Consider the following 25,291-nt stretch of genomic DNA (forward strand, 5'->3'; position numbering starts at 1 on the left):
CACCAACTCGGAGGAAAAGCAAATTATTTTAAAGCTCTCAGCGACCCTCCCGCAACCTACATTCCATTACTTCTCAGCATCAAGGTCGGTTTAATGCTGCACAATCTAACGCTGGACGCGCTGTGTAGTTTTACTAGAGCTCGATTAAAACATGTACCATTTAGGAATATTCATTTCTTTTTGGGAAAAAAAAAATCACCATTTTAAATCCTTGTTCCCAACACTCCATGCCACTCACCATTACTAACCACGGGTTTGGCTTCCCTCCCTTTGTCAACTTCCTCCTTTGGTGCCTCAGCAAAAAGGTCAGCCTGGAAAAGAAAGCAGCATTCTTGTGGATTAAATTGCAGTTTTAACGTGGCAGCTTTGGGACCGAGGTTTCAATCCAGCCCTTGACCCCCCCCCCCCCAAACCCCACCCCAACAGCCCAGGGGTCAAATGAGCCGAGTGATAACCAGAAGCCCTCACTGATTTATGCAACATCAGCCAAGGCAGGAATGGAGGCACGACAAATTATCAAGTAGCCACGGAATAGATGCAGCGTAGAAGGCAGCCATTTGCCTTGTTGTATCCACGCAGCTCCCTGCAAGAACTCAACAAGTCTGACTCCCACGCCTTTTCCGTATATCTCTGCAAGCTCTTCTCTCTTCAGATAATTATCCAATTCCCACCCCCCTTGAAAGCCACGATTGAATCTGACTCCACCACACTCTCAGGCACTGCATTCCAGATCCTAACCACTCAGTGCAGGTTCTTCCTCATGTCGCCATTGCTTCTTTTGCCAATCACCTTGAATCAGTGCGCTTTGGTTCTTAATCCTTCCGCCAATGGAAATTTTCACGCCATCTACTCTGTCCAGACACCTCATGACTTTGTACACCTCCATCAAATCTACTCTTTATCTTTTCTTCCCTTTGAAAATTGACCCCAGCTTCCCCAATCTAAGTAAGCGAAGTTCCTCATCCCTGGAATTATTCTTGTGAATCTTTTCTGCACCCTCTCTAATGCCTTCACGTCCTTCCTCAAGCATGGTGCCCAGAATTGGGCATGATACTCCACTTAAGGCCAAACCAGTGTTTTATGCAGGTTGTATCATAACTTCCTTTTTTGCACGCTGTACCTTTCTTTATAAATCCTTGGCAGGATCCCACCTGCTGGGGGATTGGAGTTCAGAGAAACCCTGGGGAAGTGCAAGCTTAGTGAGGCTACAAGTCTGCAAAAGAATTGGGTGTGTGCTAGCAACTAGAGGCAGGAGTGCAGCTTTGTGAATCCCGTGCAATGCAATCTCAGGAGGACAGATTGAACCATTGGGAGGTGAGCAGTCATGGAGGCAGTCCAAGCCGGAGTGGCTTGAGGGAATTCCGAGGCTAAATCTTCCAAAGTGAAGTGCTGAAATCCTTTGTGAGGAAGACAGAATTTTAACGAGATATTGTGACTCTCAGTGGTCACTGACATCAGGGTGGGGGTTGCTGAGGGATCTGTGGGATCTGACTTGGTCATATCTGTTAGCATGCAGCATTGCGTTCGACCATAGTTTGCCTGTTCATTCATATTTATCTCATGCTAATTCTGAATGTTAAGAGTTTAAGATAGATTTTGTAGATTGAATAGTAAGGTCAGAAAAGTAAAACAAAGTTTATTTTGTTTAAAACCATGAAATCCTGACGCTTTTTTCTCCTAGTGGGTAACTGGGATTCAAACTTTGTCTACTTTAAGCAAAAGTCACTGGTCCCTAACCGTATTGTAACAAACCTTTATTTTATATTTTTGTGTGTGTGTCTCGGGGTAGGGGGAGGGATGTAGGGAAGAGAAAGCTCGAGTCCTTTGATCATTGAAAGGGAGGGGTGGGCGGTAGGAGTTGGCACGGCAACCGGAGGGGAAAAAGAGGAGGGGGCACACACAATTATGTAACATGCTGACATCACCCAAGGTCAGAGGCAAACAGCAGCCGGTTGAACATGTAAGAGAGCGGCAGCACTGATGGAGCTGGACCCCCAGCATGTCAGTGAAATCGGGGGGAGCAACAAAAAACTGAGAAGCAAAAGTCTGCCTAATTTCATCGAACTGCAGGGAACCGGCTCCAACACAGTTTCTAGTGGGAATGAGTTTACACCAAATTGTCCACAGTTTTGTAGTAACAGATTAAACTAGCACACAAGCTCAGCCACCACTTGGTCCCAGGGTGCTGAACAATTCATATTTAGCAAGTCCTTCTCTCAGAGACACACACACACGAGCATTCACCAGTTAACTTGTGTCACAGAAATCGCAAATAATTTTCAATAATATCTGGATTCTATGGCTTAAACTTCTAAACAGCAACATCTCAGCACCAACCTCGTCATCGTCAAAGAGACCCTTCCCTCCGCTGAAGAGGCCACTTTTGCTGTAAAATGGAGAATAATCGTCATCTTCATCGGCATTCTCAGGCGTGAATAAGTTCTCATCGTCGTCTGATACAGGAAAGAAAAAAGTGTGCTGTATGAGTGGTCATAAACATTCCAGTGAAGTGCTGTCCAAACTGGAATGAACACCCAAAATAATGACAGATTCTATTCACCGAAACATGGGTTATGTCTGGAGAGGGTATTTTATGCTGCCCTGGGTGAAGTTCTTGTGGATACGAGTCTGTTACATGCGATGGGAACAACTTGGTGACAAATTAAGAATAGCACACAAGCAGCACCATGACACTGAAAACTCACTGCTATAAAATTCTTCAGTCCACCTCCATCGAACACTGTAGTATTGGTTAGTAAAGGTAATGGCAATACAAGCAGTGGCTAACCCTGGAAAGTAGCAGTGAGAGAGTTCTTAACATAACAGAGCCTAACTAGCTCCATCACTGCAGCTGCATCCTGTTGTGTTTTGTTGCACTTTAGGCCACCTACTCTGTGCCCCCTATCACAACAGCTTACTTAATGTTGCTCTTAAGGCAGAGAATAGTTGTCTTCCCTCCCACCTCCATTAAACATAGACCACTATAACCACAACACATGCTATACCAGTACTTGGGCCTCAGCAAACAGTAACCAACTCCAACCGAGCTTTTCCAACGTAGTTAGTCTGTAAATGCAAATAGGTTCTGTCTTCAGTATCCCAAGCGCGGACACTGAAGAATAGGTTCCAATTTATGTTTCTGTGTCAGGTACCCGTCCTCAGAATAGCGTTCCCTTTTCTCAAAAATGTTAATCTACTGTTAAGTGATGAGTAATACATCTCCTGAATCCCTAAAGTCTGTCCACCGTCTACAAGGCACAAGTCATGAATGTGAGGGGAATATTATCCACTTGCCTGGATGAGTCCAGCTCGAATAACTCAAAAAGCTCGACACCATTCAGGACAAAGCAGCCCACTTGAAGCTAAACATTCCCAGCCTCCACCACTGGTGCACAATGTGTACTATCTACGTAATGGACTGCAGCAACTTGCCAAGGTGCATTTGACAGCACCTTCCAAACTCATGACATCCACCACCTAGAAGAACAAGGGCAGCAGCCACAGGGGGAATACCACCACCTACAAGTTCCCCTCCAACTCTTAGACCATCCTGACTTGGAACTATATTTCCGTTTCTTCATTGTCACTGGGTCAAAACACTGGAACTCCCTTCCTAACAGCACTCGGGGAGTAGCTTCACCACGTTCAAGGTAGTAGCTCATTGTCACCTTCAAGTAAAATTAGGGGAGGCCAATAAATGCAGATCCAGCCACTCTCTCCTATATCCCATGAACAATCTCTTTTTAAAAAAAAGCAAAGTTTCAGCACAAATATTTTTTCCTGTACTTTCCTTGATCAAGATAGCAAACGGGATTGACACAAACATATGAATTAGGAGTAGGCCATTCGGCCCCTTGAGCCTGCTCCACCATTCAATAAGATCATGGTGGATCTGACTGCGGCCTCAATTCCACATTCCGCCTAACCCCGATAACCTTCGACTCCCTTATTAGATTCTTGACCATCCATCTCTGCCTTAAAAATATTCATTGACCCTGCCACCACTGCTCTCTTCCCCAGAGAGTTCCAAAGATTCGCAACCCTCAGAAAAAATTTCTCATCTCCATCTTAAATGGGAAACCCATTATTTTTAAGCAGTGTCCCCACATTCTAGTCTCTCCCATAAGGGGAAACATCCTCTCAGCATCCACCCTGTCAAACCCCCTCAGGATCTTGTGTGTTTCAAAAAGGTCACCTCTCATTCTTCTAAACTCCAATGGATACAGGCCCAACCTTTCCTCATAAGATAACCACTCGCTCCCCCCCACCATCCCAGTCAAGTGAACCTTCTCTGAACTGCTACAATGCATTTGTATCCTCTCTTAAACAAAAGGAGCCCGAAATTGTACACAGTACTCCAGACGGAGACTTACACACCCTGTACAACTGCGGCAAAGCACACCTACTTTTATATTCCATTCCCCTTTGCAATAAACGACAGGGTTCCATTTGCCTTCCTAATCACTTGCTGTGCCTGCATACTAACTTTTCCTGACCCAAATGACCCACCCTCCCTGCAACGGCAGTTCCTGGTCAGGTTTGTTTCTCCCTTCAGCAGTCTGAAACAACAGGGGCTCTTCACTCTAACAGCATCAAAAGCACTGGCTCCCACTTGCCGATTCTAATTCGCATGCAGCATAAAATTCAGCGGCAGCTTTTTGTTAAACCCACAACCAAGTTGTTTTACGTTTTAGATTCTTGTGTTTCTGGCAGAACGTCTAAAAAAAAAAATAAATGTTTTCAACGTCTCATAACCCCACTGGGAACGTGTAAGAATACTTTTCGCCTGTTCTATGTTCCGTCCAAAACACACTTTACATTCAAACAAAAGCATCTCTAATAGTTAAAAATCACAAGCTTTGTGACTGGACTTGGTGCTCCTTTTCTGAAAGTACGCTGGCAACACCCACCTTCACCTGGCCGCCACCTCTCTTGACCCCTCCACTAAACTGTTGCACCGTTTGGCCAACATTCAGCGCTGGACGAGCAGTAACTTCCTCTAACAAAGTATCGAGGAGGCGAAAGCCATGGCAGAGTCTGAATCGGACAATTTATCACCTTGATGTCGTATTCGATCCCTAGGTCAGCTTCCGACCACATATTAAATGCCAAAAAGGCAGCCTATTTCTACCGATATAACATCTAACAACAACCCTGCCTCAGCTCGTCTGCAGCTGAAATCCACATTCATACCTTTGTTGCCTCTAGACTTGACTATTCCAGTGCTCTCCCATCCAGCCTCCCACTCCCATAAACATGGTTAGAAAATACCCTGCTGCCTGAATCCTAACTCGTGCTAAATCCCGTTCACCCATCACCCCTGTGCTCACTGACCCACATCGACTCCCGGTTAAGCATTAAAAATTCCCATCTTTGTTTTCAAGTCCCTTCATGGTCTCACCCCTCCCTATCACTGTAATCTTTCTGCAGCCACACACTCAGATACCAGTATCTGAGCTCCTCTAATTTCAGCCTCTTGCGCACCTCTGATTTTAATCACTCCAGCTTTGGCGGCCGTGCCTTCAGCTGTCTCAGACCCAAGCTCTGGAATTTCCTCCCTAAATCTCTCTCTCCCTTAAAACCTACCTCTTTGACCAAGCTTTTGGGCACCTGCCCTAATATCCTTACGTAGCTCGGTGTTAAATTTTGATCGATAACACTCGTGAAGCGTCTTGGGATGCTGTGCATTAAAGCTGCTGCTGTTTACTTTTCCTTTTTGACTCTTTGCTGGGTTCCAGAAGCTTCCACTGACCCTTTATCTGCCTAAGTGGTGACTATATGTAAGCTGTGATGGCAGCTTATGGGGAGATGGTGGCGTAGTGGTAATATCATTGGACTAGTAATCCCAAGGCCCAGGCTAATGCTCTGAGGACAGGGTTCAAATCCCACCACAGCAGCTGGTGGAATTTAAATTCAATTAATAAATCTGGAATATAAAGTTAGTCTCAGTAATGGTCCATGAAACTATCAATTGCGGTAAAAACCCACCTAGTTCACTAATGCCCTTTAGGGAAGGAAACCTTACGTGGTCTGGACTATATGTGACTCTAGACCCGCAACAATGTGGTTGACCCTTAACTTGACCACGGAAATGACCTAGCAACTCAGCCGAACAGTTCAACAACTGCTGGCCTTGCCAGCAACGCCCACATCCCAAGAAAGAATTTTTTAAAAGGCTGTGCAACTAACTGTTATTAGTGGCAATACCAAACACCCATAGCTGTAGTTCTGGGAGGAGCCATGAGACAGGAACAGGATCCATAATGCTGACCAATTCACCCCCACCCCGATCAGAGAAAGGGGGGGGGGGCAAATTCTAGCATCGTTATCATTGCCGTGACAGGGGTCAACCAACTCAGCGTAAATCAGTGGCCTAGCATGGGAACATTCTGGAAAACATTGGTTAGCCATCAGGGGAATCCCCAACCAAACCCTGTTAACGTGACCAAGCACAGAGTGAGTTTCCGGTTCAGTCAGTCTCTACGCATTAACGCTCAGCCAAAATCTTCCAGTCAGAGTCAACTGTTCCCAATCTTATTTCTTACCCTGGCGTTTAACCTTTTGAGTTTCTTTTTTGACCTTTACCCGGTTCTTCTTTGCCGAGCCTCCCGAAGTCAGCACTGTGGAACAACGATTAAAAATAAGATTCAGAACAAGATTCGGAACCACGTGCAGTGCAGGAGAAACGGGTCACAAATAAAGAAACACGTCGTTTCACAGCACCGGCCCTCGCCACTCCCCCAAAACCACCAGTAATTACCCGCGCTCTCTTCGTCTTGTATCTTGGAGCTTTCCCCTTGAATCCGTGCTGCTAGTTCTTCAGCGAAGGAGGTTTGTCCCATCTTTTTCTGCAGTGAAAAGGTGAAGATGTCACCAATGAAAGATGTCCCTTTCAAGTTACTCTCACCAATACAATTTCATCAGGCACCAAAGAGCTCCTCACCGGACTCGTCAATTCCCCATCATCGTCATCCTCTTTCTCAGACTCATGAAATAAATCGGAATCGTCATCTTCATCCTCATCACTGATCAGATGCTGTTTCTACAACAACAACAACAACCGGCATTTATATGGCACCTTAAATGCAGTATAACACATCACAGCACTGCACGGACAAAATTTGACACTGGAGCACATAAAGAGATATTAAGGACGGGTAGCCAAAAGCTTGGTCAAAGTGGTAGGGTTTTAAGAAGCGTCTTGAAGGAGGCGAGAGAGGGAGAGGGGCAATAAAGTCCGGGGTGGGGGGGGCATTCCAGAACTGAAGGCATGGTTGGCGCTGGTGGAGTGCTGAGATTCAGAGTTGTGCAAGGTGCCGGAAGTGGAGCAGCACAGATCTTGGCTGCTTGGATGTTAGCAATAGGGAGTAGCAGGCCATTGGGGAGGATTTGCAAACAAGGAAGAGAATTTTAAAATCAAGGCTTTTACAGAATAAAATAATTCCAAGACACTGCTTAAAAAGATCAATAGCTGCTTGAGAACGATTACACATATTTTAAATGAGCATCCTGTGATTGCACGATCCTACTGTTAGATTTGCTTTATTGCTCAATGCAGGTCTGTCTTTATTATGCAAGTGTGCTTTCCAACTTAGGAAACATAATTCCAGCTCATTAAATATAAGTCTACTATAACCCTAAGGTTTCATGTGTACCCTCACCTGCCCTCAGACAGCAGACATGAGCACAGGCCATGCTGCGGGTGCCGTGAAACTCATTAGATAGGCCTGTAGGGGTTTCTGCAGCACGTCTGCCCCAGATCACGTGACCGCGCAGTGTAACTGTTGTGAGGAGAACAGGAAGTACGGGACTGTGTCTTGTTACCCAATGTCACACCACACAGCGAGATGGCTTTTCTATGCCGCAAGATATGAATTTTCTCAACTTTGCTGAAGGTGCTGACTCATTGAAGAGAATAAGCCCACAGATGGCAAGTGCTTTCAAACAGGATTCAGAATATAGTGTGATCAAGAGATCAAGAGCACAAGCTGACCTTTGCCCCTTCTTCACGTGGGATGGAGGAGGTCAAGAGTAGCTGCTGCCCCAGCTGAGGCCAGTTCACTCAGCACAGACCGAGCCCCCAACCCGAGCTTCTATGTACACAGTTTGGTACTCGTCCCAGTGTATTTTACCCCACTAAGCCAACAGGGAAGGTCAGAGCGAGCTTAAAATATAATAAGCCCTTTTAAGATCTTAATGTAGCTAAAACATGAATCAAATAAAACTCAATTGTAATTTAAAAAAAAAAGGTTCATTCCTCTTGAAACAAGTCACAGGAATGAATAGCTCCATAGCTTTAAACCCATCCAGGATAAATACGTACTTGGACCGATTTTGGTGGTTTCTGCTCATCGTCTTCGCTTTCATCAATAAAGTCATCCCCGGATTCCTGTATCAGTTGCACAGAACAAGCCAAAACAGTGACTAAAGTTTTTCTGCCATTCTCACTCTCACAAACACACTTCAGTGATTAGGCTTGACAGTTGGTTAAGGTGTTTCACAATCAGGCAAAAATGGCTTAGGCAATAACATAAGCACCTTTAACATATTAAGATGTTGCCAAGCGCTTAATAGGAACATTATAAAATGAAAGTCGACACTGAGCCACATAAGGAGCTATTAGGTCTGATGAGCAAAAGCTTAGTTAACGAGGTAGGCTTTAAGAAGTGTCTTAAAGGAGGAAAGCGAGGTAGAGAGGTGCAGGAACAGAATTACAGAGCTCAAGGCCTAGGCAACTGAAGGTACAGCCACCAATGGAATGATTTTTTTTGTTTACTCTTTCATGGAACATGGGCGTCACTGACAAGGCCAACGTTTGTTGCTCATCGCTAACTGTCCTTGAACTGAGTGGCTTGCCACACCATTTCACAGGGTAGTTAACAGTCGACCACATTACTATGGGTTTGGAGTCACATGTAGTTCAGGCCAGGTAAGGACGGCAAATTTCCTTCCCTAAATGACATTAGTGAACCAGATGGGTTTTTACGACAATCGATGGTAGCTTCATGGTCATCATTACAGAGACTAGCTCTCAATTCCAGGTTTGTTAATTGAATCTAAATTCCAACAGCTGCCCTCATGGGGTTCAGACCCATGTCTCCAGAGCATTAGTCTGGGCTGTTGGATTGCTAGTCCAGTGACATTATCACTATGCCACCACCTCTCCAATATTTTAAAAATCAGGGAAGGGCAAGAGGCCAGAATTAGAACAGCGTAGATATCTTGGTGGGCTGTGGGGCTGGAGGTGATTACAGAGACAGGGAGTAGCAAAGCAATGGAGGGATTTGAACAAGGATGAGAATTTCAAAATCAATATATTACTTGACTGGGAGCCAAAGTAGGTCAGCGAGCACAGGAGTGACGGGGGAAAATGGGACTTGGTGCGTGTTAAGACATTCAAGATATTTAGCTATGCAGGAAATAACCTGATGTGACCGCGGGAAAATATTACAGCACAGGAGGCAGCTATTCAACTTCGTTTCATCTGTGGTCAAGGTTAGTATAAACTCTACAGTTGCTTGTACTTTACAAAATGTTAGTGCCCATGCAGCAAGACTTCAAAGCGAATGAGGACACAACACCCCTTTACTGAGCACACAGTTGGCACACAGCTGGAGAGCACAGATCTTGCTCAAGGTCAACTCACCTGAGTAAGCACACTGGAGAACAGGGAAGGGGAGGTGGGAGGAAGTTGCAAAAATGTCTGATCAACAATATCAGAACCTTAGGATTAACAGTTTGAGCAGGCAAAGCACTGGGCTATGCTGAGCTAGGATGTTTCTGTAACTTAACCCTGGAGTTGGAAGGTGAAAGTTCAAGTGGGTGCATCCTTTTGGTCAACCACCTGCAGTGGGCCACGATGCAGAAAGGGACCACAACCATAGCATGATACCAGCAAGGTGACCGAGATAGCTCCCGAGCCCCGCTGGCCCGATCACACGTTCCATACAGACACTGATAATCGCTTCTCAATAAGCCTGTTCCTTTCTGCTCACCTCCTCCTTTTCCTCCTCGCTTTCAATAACACTGCCATGTTCACTGTCCACAGACTCTGCGCAAAACAGGGAAATAAATTAGAAAAATCACACAGCAGGGAAATCAGGGACATGAAAAGCTTGAGCTCTCAGGGTTGCATTAAGGAGAGGGGAATGTTTTAAAACAGGAATTGAGGAGAAGGCGGTCAAAATTTTCTCGTGAAGGAAGTGGTTTAAACAAAAATAATTTTCAATTTCCCTTTGCCAACTTTCATCCCAATTTCCCATCCCCCGAAAGATGCGACTCTTGACCGTTCAATATGGCCTTGTATGGGAAAAGGGATGCAGGGAGGGAATGTGACAGTCAATCTCAAATCTGTCCCCACGGGTACACTTCCAGCAGGAGTTACCAGACTGTGATCCCTTACTTTGAGCTACCCCACTGCTAGCCCAGAATCCAAGCTGGGCTGTCCCTGGTCTAGGCAGGTCCTTGACACATGAACAGAGCCAGTTCTGCTGATCAACCACTGCTTGATGAGGCCAATCGTTAACGACAGAGTATCAGAGCTGGTGCCAGACACAATAAAGTGGAACAAGCAGAGCAGCCACCTGCACCAAGAATTACCCCTTCAACTCTTGCTCCACCAACACAAGGTATCTTCAATGCTGGGGAAGGGAATACTCTCCCATTGCAGGAACACGCAGGTCAGGATTAGCACATGGTCAAGCTGCCCGCCACTCTACCCCCACTACAGTAGCATAGTGATCTTACTGGGGCCGACTTAATTATCCAGGGGGGGAAATTTAAATTCAATTAAACAAAGCCGGGAATAAAACGTCATCAGTAATGGTGACCACAAAACTACTAGGTAGCCACAAAAACCAAATTCACTGGTTCACCAAGTGTCCTTTAGGGAAGGAAATCCGCTGTCTGCAGCCTCTCTGGCCAACATGGAGGCCAGGCCCACAGCAATGCGGTTGATTCTTAACCGTCCTTTGAAATAGCTGAACAAGCTACTCTGTTTTATTCAAGACGGCTCACGACCACCTTCAAGGGCAATCAGGAATGGGGCAATAAATCTGGCCTTGCCACCGACACCCACATCCCATGAGTGAATAAAAAGAAAAAGTCAGCTTCACATCTCACTCCTGCCCATGGCATTGCCCAGCAACTGTGAATCTAATACCGACAAATATTGAGCTAGTGCAACTGGCCCTAAGAATGGATTTTGGACTGCTCTAACTTATTTCATCTCTCGATCACAGGGAGCAGGAGAGATTTGCAAAAATCTGGGTGGGGTTTAATTCTCACTCTCCCTCCCTCCCTCAGTACAGAACCTTAGACGTTTTCACAACAGTCACAGGACAGTACACTGGCTCTAATGGACCAGATCAACCAGAGGTCTCAAACTGTCCTTCTCATTTCTTTTTAGGTACTGATTCAACAGTTCGATTTTATTCAGAAACCCAGCAATTTTTAATAAAAATCAATACAGCTTTATGGTCTATATCACTGCAAGATTACAGAGGATGGAGCCGCGGGATACAAGACATGGGCTCTGGGATCCACCAAATCTCAAGATCGCTTCTAAATAATTTCACATTAACTGCCTGTTGCTTTATACTCGATGATCAATAGGAATATTCCTGTCTATATCACGGTTCCCTAGAACAGATTTTCTTTTTATGGACTGACGGAGGGTTTAAAGGGTTGATAGCCTAGTCAAGGGTGAAGGCCTCAGACAGATTTGTGTGTGGTACATGTAAATATATAAAAGGAGATGTTTGTGCAGAGCCAGCCTGCTGTCCAGGTGGATAAAGGACACAATGATGCTGGTCCCAGACACTCCTTTACTTTTCAGTAACTTGTGATGCTGTGAGCCAGGCCTTGGGGAGCAATGAATGTTGCACTTATAACCGGCTCATTTAATAAAATGATTAATTCTTGAATGCGTCAGAGCAATAAAAAGGGAGAATCGCTGAGCATCTCACTCTGTAATGATTGTTTTTACATCGGTTTTTGCAACACATTTCACTTCAATTCTGCACATTAGCCTAATGCTTGGGAAATGATTCATCAGCCAGCCCATACAACTCGGTCATGGGCTGCCTGTTTTCAAACAGCATTGCAAGTCAGAGGCATTTGATTTTATACAAAGAGCTTGACAGATACTTTTTTAAAATTCTTTCATGGGGTGTGGGCATCACTAATCCCCAATCGTTCTCGAACTGGGTGTCATTTCAGAGGGGAAGTTAAGAGTCAATCACATTGCTGTGGTTTGGAGTCACATGTAGGCCAGACCAGGTAAAGACGGCAGGTTTCCTTCCCTAAAGGGCATTAATGAACCAGATGGGTTTTTACAACAATTGGTGATAGTTTCACGGTCTCTATTACCGACACTAGCTTTCAATTCCAGATTTTATTAATTAAATTTAAATTTCTCCAGCTGCCCGCAGTGAGATTTGAATCCACCCCCCCAAGCACATCTACCTGGGCCTCTGGATTACTCGTCTAGTGACATTACCACTAAGCCACCATGTCTCCTGAGTGGCAACACTGGAATGTGATCCTGATGTAAAAGCACATTTCCTGATATAATTCTGGGTTAAATAAGAGACAGGCTGAAAACATTAAGCTATAAAACTTCCTGCTTTAAGACTGTAAATCACCTCTTCAAATCGTCGACTCTGCATTTGCATCGCCCCATTTAGTCCACAAATATGAACATTAAACTTCAAAGTGTTCAGATCGACTGATTTAATGTTTCAGCAAATTTTCAGACATGAGAAAGGGAATCCCAATTCATCATTGTAAGATACCACAAAGAATGGAGATTTAAATATTTACCTAATTGGGAAAGAAGGTTCGATAGTCGTATTGCAGTTATGGACCATTTTAAAGTTGTCAAAACCATGTACATGCTCTTCATAAATGCACATGCTAACGTTACATGAAGTATGAAGGAGTCTTTCTGGATAAACTTTGTGATGGACAATACCACGTGTACTCTGGCTCACACAGCACAGACGCAGACCAAATCAACCAATCATGTCTATGCCAGCTCTTTAACTATTTTTTTTTTCCTGCACAAAAATTAGTTATACTCATGTTATAAGGGGTCCTTGGAATTTTTATAACATGGGGCGGGGGAGCCTCAGAAATAAAAAAAAAAGGTTGGCATAGGAGACAACCCTCTCCTCTCTGTGTATCACAGCAAGACGTTCAACTCCAACTGGAGCATCGTCATGCCTCACATTCGGCAGATCGTGGTAATCCAAAATCGATGTTTATATTTCCCAGTCTGCAGCAGACTCGCCAATTCTGGGTTTTTATAACAGGAGGCATTTGCACGTGGATAGATTGTTAGCCTGGCTCCAGGACAGGGACGCACTGCTTTCAGTCTGGCTCCTTTAACTTACCATCCGTGTGGCTTGGGGTGGCTCTGCTCAGAGTTATGCTCCTGGCAACATACATAGCTTTCGGAACATAGGGACATGCAAACCTTCCCATCACATCGCATGGCAGTCCTGTGGGAAGATGCTGCACTTCCCAACTACTCTTCAACACAAGTGACCACATCTACCACACAGAACATCTCGACCGTCTCTTTCCTAATCATCACCACCTGCTCTCAAAAGGTACCTTCTCACATGCAGTTTCACCTTACATGCCCCAAAACTGTTTGGATCCTTTCCTCCACTATCTGCTCAGTCAAGTTTATTTTTAAATCTGAAAACCCCCCACATCCAGACGGTCATAAAGACCCCGGTCTTTTCCCTCCGGACCACGGTCTGTTGAACTTTCCCTGCCTCCACCGAACCCTGAATTTCTCACATGCCCTCCTCCCACCAGTCTCCATATTTCAGCAAACAAGCCAGTTAACCCCCAGAACTCTGCGACTCCAGTCATTTTGCACACCAATTCCTGAAACAGCTGCCACCAGTCTTTGAAAGCTCTGTTGGCTGTGTGCGCCAGTACATCAATTTAAAGACCCTACCCCCACCATGACAGTGCACACCGTCAAGCAATTGCCAGCAATTGCTTACCCTCCTCCCCCGCTAACTTCAGATGACTGCTTGTTCCTCACTCTATCAGATGCCGAGCTCTCAGTCACCGATTCCCATCCTCTGCAATTCTATCGTAAAATACACCACCTGGCTAACTCTGACCCAACCTTTCAGCTCCTCCTCGACTTCTCCGTTCCTGCTCAGCAGGCAACATCTCCCCTTTTGTGAAGCTCTCCAGTGCTCCTGTACGTGAAATTCAATATGTAAACGTAAAATGGCCTGTAGCTTATTATTTCCTAACTGGCACAGCTTATGTTCTCTTTACTGTGAAACAGGGTACCAACCTATGAGGTTTGATGCATGGGTGACAAAGACATTTTTGCATAGAACACATCATCAGGGACTAGCAGACATGAGCAGGGCACTCTGCCATGGACCATATGGTCCCTTTTGACCTTTGATTTCAGTACCTTCACTGGAGAGGTCACCCAGGCCGACATCCTCCTCCTCCATAAACTGCTGAGAGCCAATGATATACGGCAGGGGCCTGTCAATGTACAGATCCTGGAATCAACAAAATCAAACCATGCACATGTAACTGTTAATGCATTTAAAGAGAAATCACCAATTTCATTCCTCCCTTGGGCACAATTAGGCTAAGCAGCCACGGGGTGAGGGAGACTCGACCCATCTTAATGGTTAGATGGAACTTTAAACATTTCATAATCCAGGCTGACAGTCCAGTGTAGTACTGAGGGAGTGCTGCACTGTCAGAAAGTGGTGTCATTTGGATGAGATGTTAAACCATGGCCCAATCTGCCTTCTCGGGTAGACATAAAAGATCCCCTGGCCAATACATTACCCTCAATCAACATCACTAAAACTGATTACCTAGCCATTGTCACATGGCTGTTTGTGGGAGCTTGCTGTGCGCAAATTGGCTGTTTCCTACATGACAATAGTGACTGCAATGCAAAACTAATTCATTGGCCGCCAAAGCGTTTTTGGGCCTCTGAGGTTGCGAAGAACACTATAGAAATGCAAGTTCTTTCTTTCTTTTCTGAAGAAAACATCCATGGTGGCAAAAGCCCAGGCCTACCTGTTCCCATGGGACTGGTAAATGATGGCACATTCAGTGCAGGGGAGAGAGTGGGTATCCAGTCACCAATGGTCCACATCCTGGCATGAAGCTATGTCAAGTATCTAAAGGGCTCAAGTCATGAGTAGAATGTAATGCTCACCATTTTCCCTCGACAGCTATAATAGTGAAGAAGTTTAACATCTCCCAGGATAGAGCAGGCCACCCGATCAATGCCCCACCACTGGACTCAGTCTCTACCCTGCTCAAGTTACTGGGACACTGAGGCTGCAGTACGGGTGATCCCCATGGCTTGGTCAGATAGTCGCTATTCTTTCATCGTCACTGGGACCATGCCTTGGCATTCCTCACCCAGCAGCAGAGTATCACCACACGGGCCCACCACCTACTTTCCATGGAAAACTAAGGACGGGTCAAGAAATACAACTTTCCCAGTGTCGCTCACATGCCCAGAACAAACTTACAAAACTTTTTTTCACCTGAAGAGGATCGTTAGCGGGAGTGCTGATCCCTCTCTGAATGGGCATCAATAAAGAGGCAAAAAAGCTGAACTTCATGGACTGCAGCGGTTCAGCAGGGCAGCTCACCACCACCTTCTCAAGGGCAATTAGGGGTAGGCAATAAATGCTGGTCCAGCCAGCGGCACCCACATCCCATGAATGAATAGTCGTGGAAAGAGATGTTAAATTATCTGAAACCATAAAATATTAGTATGGCCAAGCTTATGCCCGAAGATTGTTTGTGGGGTGGTGAGGAGCAGTGAAACATACAAATTATTCTATTCTAACACCCTCCTACCCCCACTATTCTGCTCTATTTAATTATTATTGAAGAAACTGGCATCAATCACTCAAAATGAAAGGCACAGAAGGGACCCTAAGGAGGATGATTACATAGAATTTAAATGAGCAATGAATCAGTGTCTACATCAAAGCATCCTTTAAAGTTCTTGCAGCATATATAATAGCAACTCCCAAAAAGGGAACTGGGTAAACACTTGAAAAGGAAACATTTGCGGGGCTACAGGGAAAGGATTAGGGCAGTGGTAGACTAATTGGCTAGCACTTTCAGGCATAATAAAATCCCCTTCAGTGTGGATGCCCATTTGGGAAAGCAAGACACGCAGTGAGAGCAAGATGAAGGAAAAAAGGGGAGAAGAGGAAAAAAGCATCTATCCAAAGCAAATTTGCCACAGCTGCCAAAACTCCAGAATACGGGAGAATGAGGTGTCAGTGTCCCGGCTCAGCAGCAGCAACCTCACCTTTCTTTAATATTCTTTCATGGGATGTGGGCGTCGCTGGCTGGGCCAGCATTTATTGCCCATTCCTAATTGCCCTTGAGAAGGTGGTGGTGAGCTGCCTTCTTGAACCGCTGCAGTCCATGTGGTGCAAGTACGCCCACAGTGCTGTTGGGGAGGAAGTTTCAGGGTTTTGACCCAGCGACAGTGAAGGAGCGGCGATATATTTCCAAGTCAGGATGGTGTGTAGCTTGGTAGAGGTGGTGAAGTTCCCATGCGTCTGCTGCCCTTACCCAGATCGTGGGTTTGGAAGGTGCTGACTAAGAAGCCTTGGTGAGTTGCTGACCGGAGTCAGGAGTTCATGGTTTCAAACTCCTCTAGAGATACGAGTATGTAATCTCGAGTGAAAACTTCAGAACAGTACTGAGGGAGTGCTGCACTGTCAGAAATGGCATCCCCCCATCTTTCCCCTCAGGTGCATGTAAAAGGTTTCACAGCACTATTTGAGGAAGAGCAGACAGTGTTCCTACACAGTGTTCTGACCAATATTTAGCCTTCAAATCGTCACTAAATCGGTTATTTACCTCACTCTTCTTTTGCAAATTAGCTGCAGTATTTCCCTACAGTGGCTACACTTAACAAGCACTTCAATGGATTTTAAATATTTTGGGATTCCTGAGGTTAGGGTAATACGTACACAATATTCTTCCTTCTTATTGGAGGACACGTGTGAAACAGAATCATTCTAGGTTTTACTATTTTGCCTGCAGTGACTCAGCGGATTGCAACAGGGGCAGTGCTAGGTTGTTAAAGTTGGCCTCATTGCCTCCTGCTTTGAGAAGGCAGGGCTAGGGGGGTGGGGAAAAAAAAGCCACTTCTCCTGGCCCAGGATTCCGGTTGGAAAATACACACGTGACATTTAGGTGGCAACAGCATCAGGTTACCCTGTGCTGCTTCCTCGCTTTCCACCTCACGCACAACCCCAGCCACGTGGTTCACACACTCACTAATAATGGGCCATTAGTGTCTATAGGGGCCCATAATACCTGAGCAAGTTCCAGCTTTTTACAAAAGTGACTACACTTTAAAAAGTGCCTAGCTGGCTGTGAAACACTTTGGGATGTTATGGCTTCATAAAAGGTGCTATATAAATGCAAATCTTTCTATAAGTCAACAGCGTTAGGAAAGAGAGAAAGCAGCAGAGATGTAAAGAAAAACCAAGATATGGCGACCTAATTTGTAGCTAACGCATTCCCAATCTCGCGAGGGAGTCAGGTTGACGAGGTTGAATTAAACGAATAATGACTCGATCTCCTTCCCCCTCATTCACGCCCCGTCAACCGCGTCTGCCTCCATTCACCTTGGGTTCCAGCAGGTGTTCGACCCTTTCATTCGTTTCCTCATCCTCCGAGTCCGAGTTTCCAGCCTTGATGTCCAGTTGTTCGAAGGCGGAGTCCAGCACTCTCAGTCCATGGTGCACGGCTTCCTGGACCTTGGGGATCAGCTCCGCCTCCTTCTGCTCCCGCGTTTTCTCCTGCACAAAACAAACAAACATCGGAGATAACACTTCAGGGCCACAGTGGAAAAACTGGGTCAGTATCCAAACTGACATCCAAACGCACGCCGTTGCTCAAAGAATATCGCAGCTCTACATTCCAGGTAACCTGGTAACAGCTGGAAACAGCTTGGCTGTACCGCAAGATAAAACAATTCTCAAAGTTACCCTTTTTTTGCCAGCTGGATGTTGGTTTTGTATATCTGAGCACTAAAGAGCCCCACATCTGCAAACGTTCTACAAGAGGGTCACGCAACAGTTAAGAGCAGGCAGGAATAGGAACCCTGACTGATTTATCTCAACGTCTAGCCCCAGGGGCACTAATGACAACTGCAACTACTTATGGCTGTGCCGGCTCAAATCAGATTACCGCAGTCTGTACTGGGTCAGCAGAACAGAGACCAATGTGTGGCTCGAGTAAACACTAACAGCCCAAAACTTAAAACTAAAAAAAAAAAATTAGAACTTGAGAATTCACACAGTCACGATCTGGTTAAATGGTTCACAGTTACATACCGGCTCAATTGGTTTCCCTCCACTCTCTGGTTTAGCTGCCTCTTCCACTTCTTCATCATACACTCTCTGCAACAAAAAATAAAACCCACAGTTTGCTTCCACATTTCAGCAAAGGCAATGTTCTCTTTCACTGCTTCTGTGGCAGAGAACCCTCAAATCAAAATATTAATTAAGCACCAGCTAATGTTGCCCAGGGATATACTAATTGCTGACTCAAGGGACTGCAGAGCAAAACAAATGTGTTCTGAGTTATCCGGATTCGATTAAAAGCTTCCTGTCTGCTGACTGTCAGTGAAGTGACATTGGACGGTTCCTATTGTGGCAAAACATAAAACCACCTGCAATTAGCAAACGCGGGCACCATCGGATGGTCAGCATGAAAATGCCCCACCAGTGTTGTGAATTGCAGGGGCAGAGTAGAGGGGGCTTTACTCTGCTTCTTACCCAGCTATAATCATGTACTGTATGTGCTCAAAGATGACCAATGCTGCTCCATGCATCAGTGCCAAGATCCATCACCTAGATTAGTACAAAGAAATTACTAATTTCTCTCGGGACCTGCTCTAACCAACTAAGTGAACAATCTAGAACCTGAGACGAAGCAGACACAAAACATTTATTCCAATAAATGCAAAAATACTGCAGATGCTGAAAATCTGAAACAAAAACAAAAACTACTGGAAAAACTCAGCAGGTCTGACGGTATCTGTAGAGAGAAAGACAAGAGTTAACATTTCAAGACCGTATGACTCTTCTTCAGAACTGTTCTGAGGTAGAGTCATACGGATGTGCTGTACCACCCCGCAGGAGTTATCTGAGCATCGATGTCCATGCTTACAATGGTCAGCCTCATTATTAAACAGCTACTTACACAGGTTTCTACCAAATCACTCACGGTCACCCTATTTTGAAACTTATAAGTATTAACAGTGGTGAATGGTAATTATTTTATAGAGTTTCCAGTGTACTGCAGAGGCGTTTACACAATGGCCTGTGGGGCGCTTCCACTCCTGGTTTCTTCTGTTTGGTGCGCCCAGAGGTTTGGAAATGGTTGCTGTTCGATTGGTGAATAAATTCTACATCAGAACATCAAGGCCTGTCAGCGTCCAGAACACCAGATTTGGACAAAGTCAATGGTTTTAAACTTTAGATGCCCAATTGAGCTCAACACTACACACGTAAAAGAGTCCACCAACAAAAGATGCTGCAGAAAGTAAAGTAATGGTTTCTGAAACGCTTGAATGTTTCTTTGCAACAGGCATATAGTAATATTAATATTTAATATTAAATACACACTAGCACTACAACTGTGGGGAAAGGGCATGCAGTGGCATAGTGGTATTGGCACTGGACTAGTATTGCAGAGACCCAGGGTAATGCATCAGGGGATGCGGGTTCGAATGGCGAAATTTGAACTCAGTAAAAATCTGGAATTAAAAGTCTGATGATGACCACGAAACCATTGTTGATTGGTTCACCAATGTCCTTCAGAGAAGGAAATCTGCTGTCCTTACGCAGTCTGGCATACATTTGACTCCAGCAGTGTGGTTGACTCTGAACAAGGGCAATAAATGCTTGCCTAGCCAGTGACACCAACATTGTCATTACCACTAGGCCATAATCTGGAGAATCACATTACAACAATGGAAAACCTCCGTTCTGGGTACCAGCGTCAGAAAGTTAAGCAAATAACTTCAAACTGAGACATTGAAATGATTGGAGGATTTGACAGGGTAGATGGAAAGAAACTATTTCCTCTGGCGGCAAACCCAGAACAAGGGGGGCACAACTTGAAAACGAGAGCAAGACCGTTCAGGGGCGATATCACAGAGCACTTCTTCACACAAAACCTAATGGAAATCTGGAACGCCCCCTCCTCCCCTCCAAAGCAGCTTTTGCGGCCGGGGATCCATTGAAAAATTCGAGACTGCGATCGATTTTGTTTGGATTAACGACACGGAACCAAGGCGGACAGATGAAACCTAGATGGAGATCAGCCGGACATAAGAAATAGGAGCAGGACTATATTGGGCCTGCTGCACCATTCAATACGATCATGGCTGATCTTGGGCTTCAACTCCACTTACCCACCCACGCCCCATATCCCTTAATTCCGAGACACTAAAAAATCTGTCTATCCCAGCCTTAAACATATTCAACGATGGAGCATCCACAACCCTCTGAGGTAGAGAATTCCAAAGATTCACAACTTTTTTGAGTAAAGTAATCTCTCCTCACCTCAGTCCCAGATGATCGGCCCCCATACCCTGAGACTGGGCCCCCGTGTTTTAAATTCCTCGACCAGCAGAAACAATCTTTCAGCGTCTACCCTGTCAAGACCCTTCAGAATTTTGTCGGTTGCAGCGAGATCATCTCTCATTCTTTTAAACTCCAGAGAATACAGGCCCAATTAACTCAGCCCCTCATCATAAGAAAACCCCCTCATGCCAGGGACCGTGGTCTAATTAAATAGTGAAACAGGGTCAAGGGGGCCGAACGGCCTCCTCCAGTTCCTACGTTAGTATCAAGCAGTCCCAGATCAGGTGCAGCACAGCTTAGATACAGAGTAAAGTTCTCCATCATTCTCTATCCAACATTACCTGTTTGGGTTGGTGTTTATTCCACCTCTTTGAAATTCAATGGGAGGGGAAATGACTTACACTGGCTTGTCTTAGCTGTCCTTAATTTCACGCTGTGCACTCTTACCCTCTGCTCTTTTGAAAGTTTATTTTATTTCCGAAATAAAACAGTCAAGGCACTGCCGCATCTCAGATATTTCTGACGATTTTTCAGGAGAGAGATTTCCCACGAAGGAGGCAGCAGTATTTCCAGACTTTGCACCAAGTAGTATACTGGTTGAGAGAGAGAACACCAGCAGCAAGATTCCAGCTTATTGCCCCTTGCATTCACCTCCCCCCCACCCCACCTGCCCAAACTCAAAAATAAATAAATTTAACTGAGTTCATTACACCAAACCAAATGCTTTCTTGTCTTTATTCTTTCGTGGGATGTGGGCATCGCTGGCAAGACCAGGTATGGGTTTGCTGCCCATACCTAATCGCCCTTGAACTGAGTGGCTTGCTCGGCCATTCCAGAGGGCAGTTAAAAGTCAACCACGTTGCTGTGGGTCTGGAGTCACATGTAGGCCAGGCTGGGGTTAAGGACGGCAGATTTCCTTCCCTAAAGGACATTAGTTAAACAGATGGACTTTTACAACAATCGTCGATAGTTTCATGGTCACGGTCACTAAGACTAGCTTCGTATTCCAGATTTATTTTACCGAATTTAAATCCCACCAGCCCTGTTGGGATTTGAACCTAGAGCATTAGCCTGGGCCTCCAGATTACTCAACCAGCGTCATTACCACTCTGCCATCATCTGGAGATTGACATTAGAAAGTGATGGAATGGGTCCCAGCCAGGAGAAAACTGTGAAGAAGCAAAGGAATATATTCAGGAAACCCAGACAAAAGGGTGACAATGCTCAGACGTTTCTATGAGCCAGAAGAGGTGAGCGCGCGATGGAAAGGGCTACTTCCAGCCTGGCCATGCCAGCTGCATTAACAAACATTAGCACTTGACTGCATTAGGGGCACGATTTCTTTTTAAGCCAACTGTTTAGCTGGCTGCAGCAATTATCATCAGGCTTTAATACGATCCATTATCTTTGAGGCAATTGGGCTCCCCGATCCCCTCCCCATTAACCCCCCAGTTCCAAACCGCTCCCCCAGACCATAGAACACTACAGCACAGAAAAACAGGCCATTCGGCCCTTCTAGTCTGTGCCGAAATATTATTCCGCTAGTCCCATTGACCTGCACCCAGTCCATAACCCTCCAGACCTCTCTCATCCATGTATCTATCCAATTTATTCTTAAAACTTAAGAGTGAGCCCGCATTTACGACGTCAGATGGCAGCTCGTTCCACACACTCACCACTCTGAGTGAAGAAGTTCCCTCTAATGTTCCCCCTAAACCTTTCCCCTTTCACGCTAAAGCCATGTGCTCTTGTGTTTATCTCTCCTAATCTAAGTGGAAAGAGCCTACTCGCATTTACTCTGTCTATGCCCCTCATAATTTTGTAAACTTCTATCAAATCTCCCCTCATTCTTCTACATTCCAAGGAATAAAGTCCTAACCTGTTTAATCTTTCCCTGTAACTCAACTCCTTAAGACCCGGCAACATCCTAGTAAATCTTCTCTGCACTCTCTCAATCTTACTGATATCCTTCCTGTAGTTAGGCGACCAGAACTGCACACAATACTCCAAAGTTGGCCTCACCAATGTCTTATACAACCTCACCATAACATCCCAACTCCTATACTCAGTTCTTTGATTTATGAAGGCCAGTATGCCAAAAGCTTTCTTTACAACCTTGTCTACCTGTGACGCCACTTTCAGGAAATTATGTATCTGAACGCCCAGATCCCTTTGTTCCTCCGCACTCCTCAGTGCCCTACCATTTACTGTGTATGTCCTACCTTGGTTTGTCCTTCCAAAATGCAACACCTCACACTTTTCTGCATTAAATTCCATCTGCCATTTTCTGGCCCATTTTACCAGTTGGTCCAGATCCCTCTGCAAGCTTTGAAAGCCTTCCTCGCTGTCCACAACGCCACCAATCTTAGTGTCATCAGCAAACCATGCAGACTGTCCCACCATCAACCTGACGCGGGCTCGTGGCAGCGAGGAAACCAGCAAATACGCCCCATACTCACATTTTCGATGAACTGAATGTTTGACAGCATCAGGAAATCGTTGAAAACATTGTGGAGGCGGGAGTCTGTGGCCTTCGTGTGCTGGATCAGGCCGTCGAGTTGCTTCTCAATCTCGTGGGTGCGGGACAGCATCCGCTGTGAGAAATCTTGCAGAAACAGAAGCAGCTGTCGGCAAAAAAATATATAAAACAGTCACCGTTTATACGTGCAAATGGACATGGAGTCACCAAGGCCGTATAAAATATCTAGTCTCAAAGTGGTACTTGTTGCGCCTCCTTACCAGGTAGATCCCACCGTGAACTGCCTTCCTCCACCCTCATCAAAGCAACCACCACCACCCCCAAAGTGGACACCGTTGATGCCAAGGCCTTAAAACTCTTCAAACGATTTGTTGCCGCTTACAACCAAACTCAAACTGTTGGGTTGGAGTTTATTCTTTCAGGGAATGTGGGCGTCGCTGGCCAGGTCAGCACTTGTTGTCCGTCTCCAATTGCCCTTGAATGGGGCAGCTTGCTAGCCCATTCCAGAGGGCAGTTAAGAGTCAACCAGATTGCTGAGTGTCTGGAGTCACATGTAGGCCAGGCCAGGTAAGGACAGCAGATTTCCTTCCCTATAGGACATCAGTGAACCAGATGGCTTATTAGGACAATTGACAACGGTTTCGCGATCACCCTTACTGAGCTTTTCAATTCCAGGTTTTATTAATTGACATTAAATTCCACCAGCTGCCTTGGTGACATTTGAACACATGTAGCCGGAGCATTAGCCTGGGCCTCTGGAATACTGCTGCAGTGACATTACCACCACATCACTGTCTCCGGCATCAGCAACACAAACAACAGAACGTTTCCCTTGCCCTTCCCCAAGCCTGCGTTGCAACGCTCTCTAGCAGCGGCTCAGAGTCCAGTGAGGGAAACAATGGCAACAGCAGCTCAACCAAAATGATCAAAGGGCATCCACTAATTTGCCGATATATTCTGCTAACGTTTTTAATCTGACTGAATATGCGGAAGCTGCTTAGTGGCTGGTTTTCACCACCCCCCCTACCAAGGACCAACACTTGCTGCGTTTGATTCCACAGGGTGCAGCAGCATGCCGATATCTCACCCCACTGATACTTCGCCATGCTAGAACCTAAAGAAATCAGCAGCCCGTCAACATGGAGAACGTCACAGCAGTTCACATCCAGTGGCCCCGCAGGTTCTCCGGCAGAGGGTCACTCGATGGCAATCAATTCCAACCAACAGTCACTCTCATTGCATATTGAACTGGGACTAATGATCGAATTTTCAACAAGAACTCAGGAAAAAGAAAGTTTGTTGAACCGAAGGCTCTGGTCCATCATTTGACGCGGTGCATTAGGGATTAGTTTAAGGCCAGAGTAAAATATATTAAACACAAGCTCCCTTTACAGCATTTAACCTGGAGGTACAAGCCTCAGATGTATAAAAATGTCCAAGATCATTGGACAAGAGAATCAGACCAACAGTAATTATTTTCGGATAGAAATGCAAACGTTTAAGGATTAGATCAATGGGTTAGTTTTGTCAATTGTCTATTGCTTAATTATATTCAGGGGGCTGGACATTAACTGGGGATTCACTTGTGCTCCTACCTATCCATATACAGGAGCAGACCATAAGTATGGTTGCTGGGCCAGGAGATGCATGTTTGTAATGCGTATCTCCGTAAATTAAATCTCATCAAGTGTGTAAAGATTAGGTGTCAGTTGCATGTCCTTGCTTTCTGGATTAAAACAAGTTCATTCTAATGCTAGTCCAGGCTGTCTAAACTTTGGTAAACAAATCAGAATGTCAGTTTACTGCACTAGAACCAATACTGACTAAATTTTCACTGACTGGCACACCACCCTTGAGAAAGAGGTACATTTACCAGAAATTGTGCCCATTAAATCTGGCAAGGATCAGTACAAGGCAAACTGCAGCCTCAATATTTTCATTCTGAATGTAAGAAGCAGGATCATGGTTAGACTGCACCTCTTGTTGAAATGGGCAATAAATCTAAAAGTAAAATACTGCAGACGCTGCCAGGCCTGCTGAGTTTTTCCAACATTTTTCTGTTTCTGTGGGCAATAAATCTGCCTGCTTTAGCAAAGAAAGCAAAACACGCCACACTAGGGCACCATAAAGCACAAGGGCACAACAGCACTGTTGGGGGGAAAGA

At 45.3% G+C, this 25,291-nt stretch overlaps 1 protein-coding gene across 10 annotated transcripts in view; it reads right to left on the bottom strand.

Moving 5' to 3' along the window:
* The window catches only part of washc2c (WASH complex subunit 2C), a 67,574-nt gene that overhangs the window by 36,491 nt on the left and 5,792 nt on the right, over positions 1-25,291 (bottom strand). For all 10 annotated transcript variants that reach the window (XM_078530617.1, XM_078530627.1, XM_078530620.1 and 7 more), the window contains 11 exons: positions 23,108-23,272; positions 18,390-18,455; positions 17,679-17,852; positions 14,453-14,546; positions 9,996-10,051; positions 8,324-8,389; positions 6,944-7,042; positions 6,761-6,848; positions 6,546-6,620; positions 2,338-2,453; positions 239-311 (listed from right to left, as the gene is read on the bottom strand). In XM_078530617.1, coding sequence (XP_078386743.1) covers positions 239-311; positions 2,338-2,453; positions 6,546-6,620; positions 6,761-6,848; positions 6,944-7,042; positions 8,324-8,389; positions 9,996-10,051; positions 14,453-14,546; positions 17,679-17,852; positions 18,390-18,455; positions 23,108-23,272 — 1,072 coding nt within the window. The remainder of the gene's footprint in view (positions 1-238; positions 312-2,337; positions 2,454-6,545; positions 6,621-6,760; positions 6,849-6,943; positions 7,043-8,323; positions 8,390-9,995; positions 10,052-14,452; positions 14,547-17,678; positions 17,853-18,389; positions 18,456-23,107; positions 23,273-25,291) is intronic.

Source organism: Cetorhinus maximus, chromosome 27, assembly GCF_964194155.1.
Source record: "Cetorhinus maximus chromosome 27, sCetMax3.hap1.1, whole genome shotgun sequence".
NCBI classification, from domain to species: domain Eukaryota; kingdom Metazoa; phylum Chordata; class Chondrichthyes; order Lamniformes; family Cetorhinidae; genus Cetorhinus; species Cetorhinus maximus.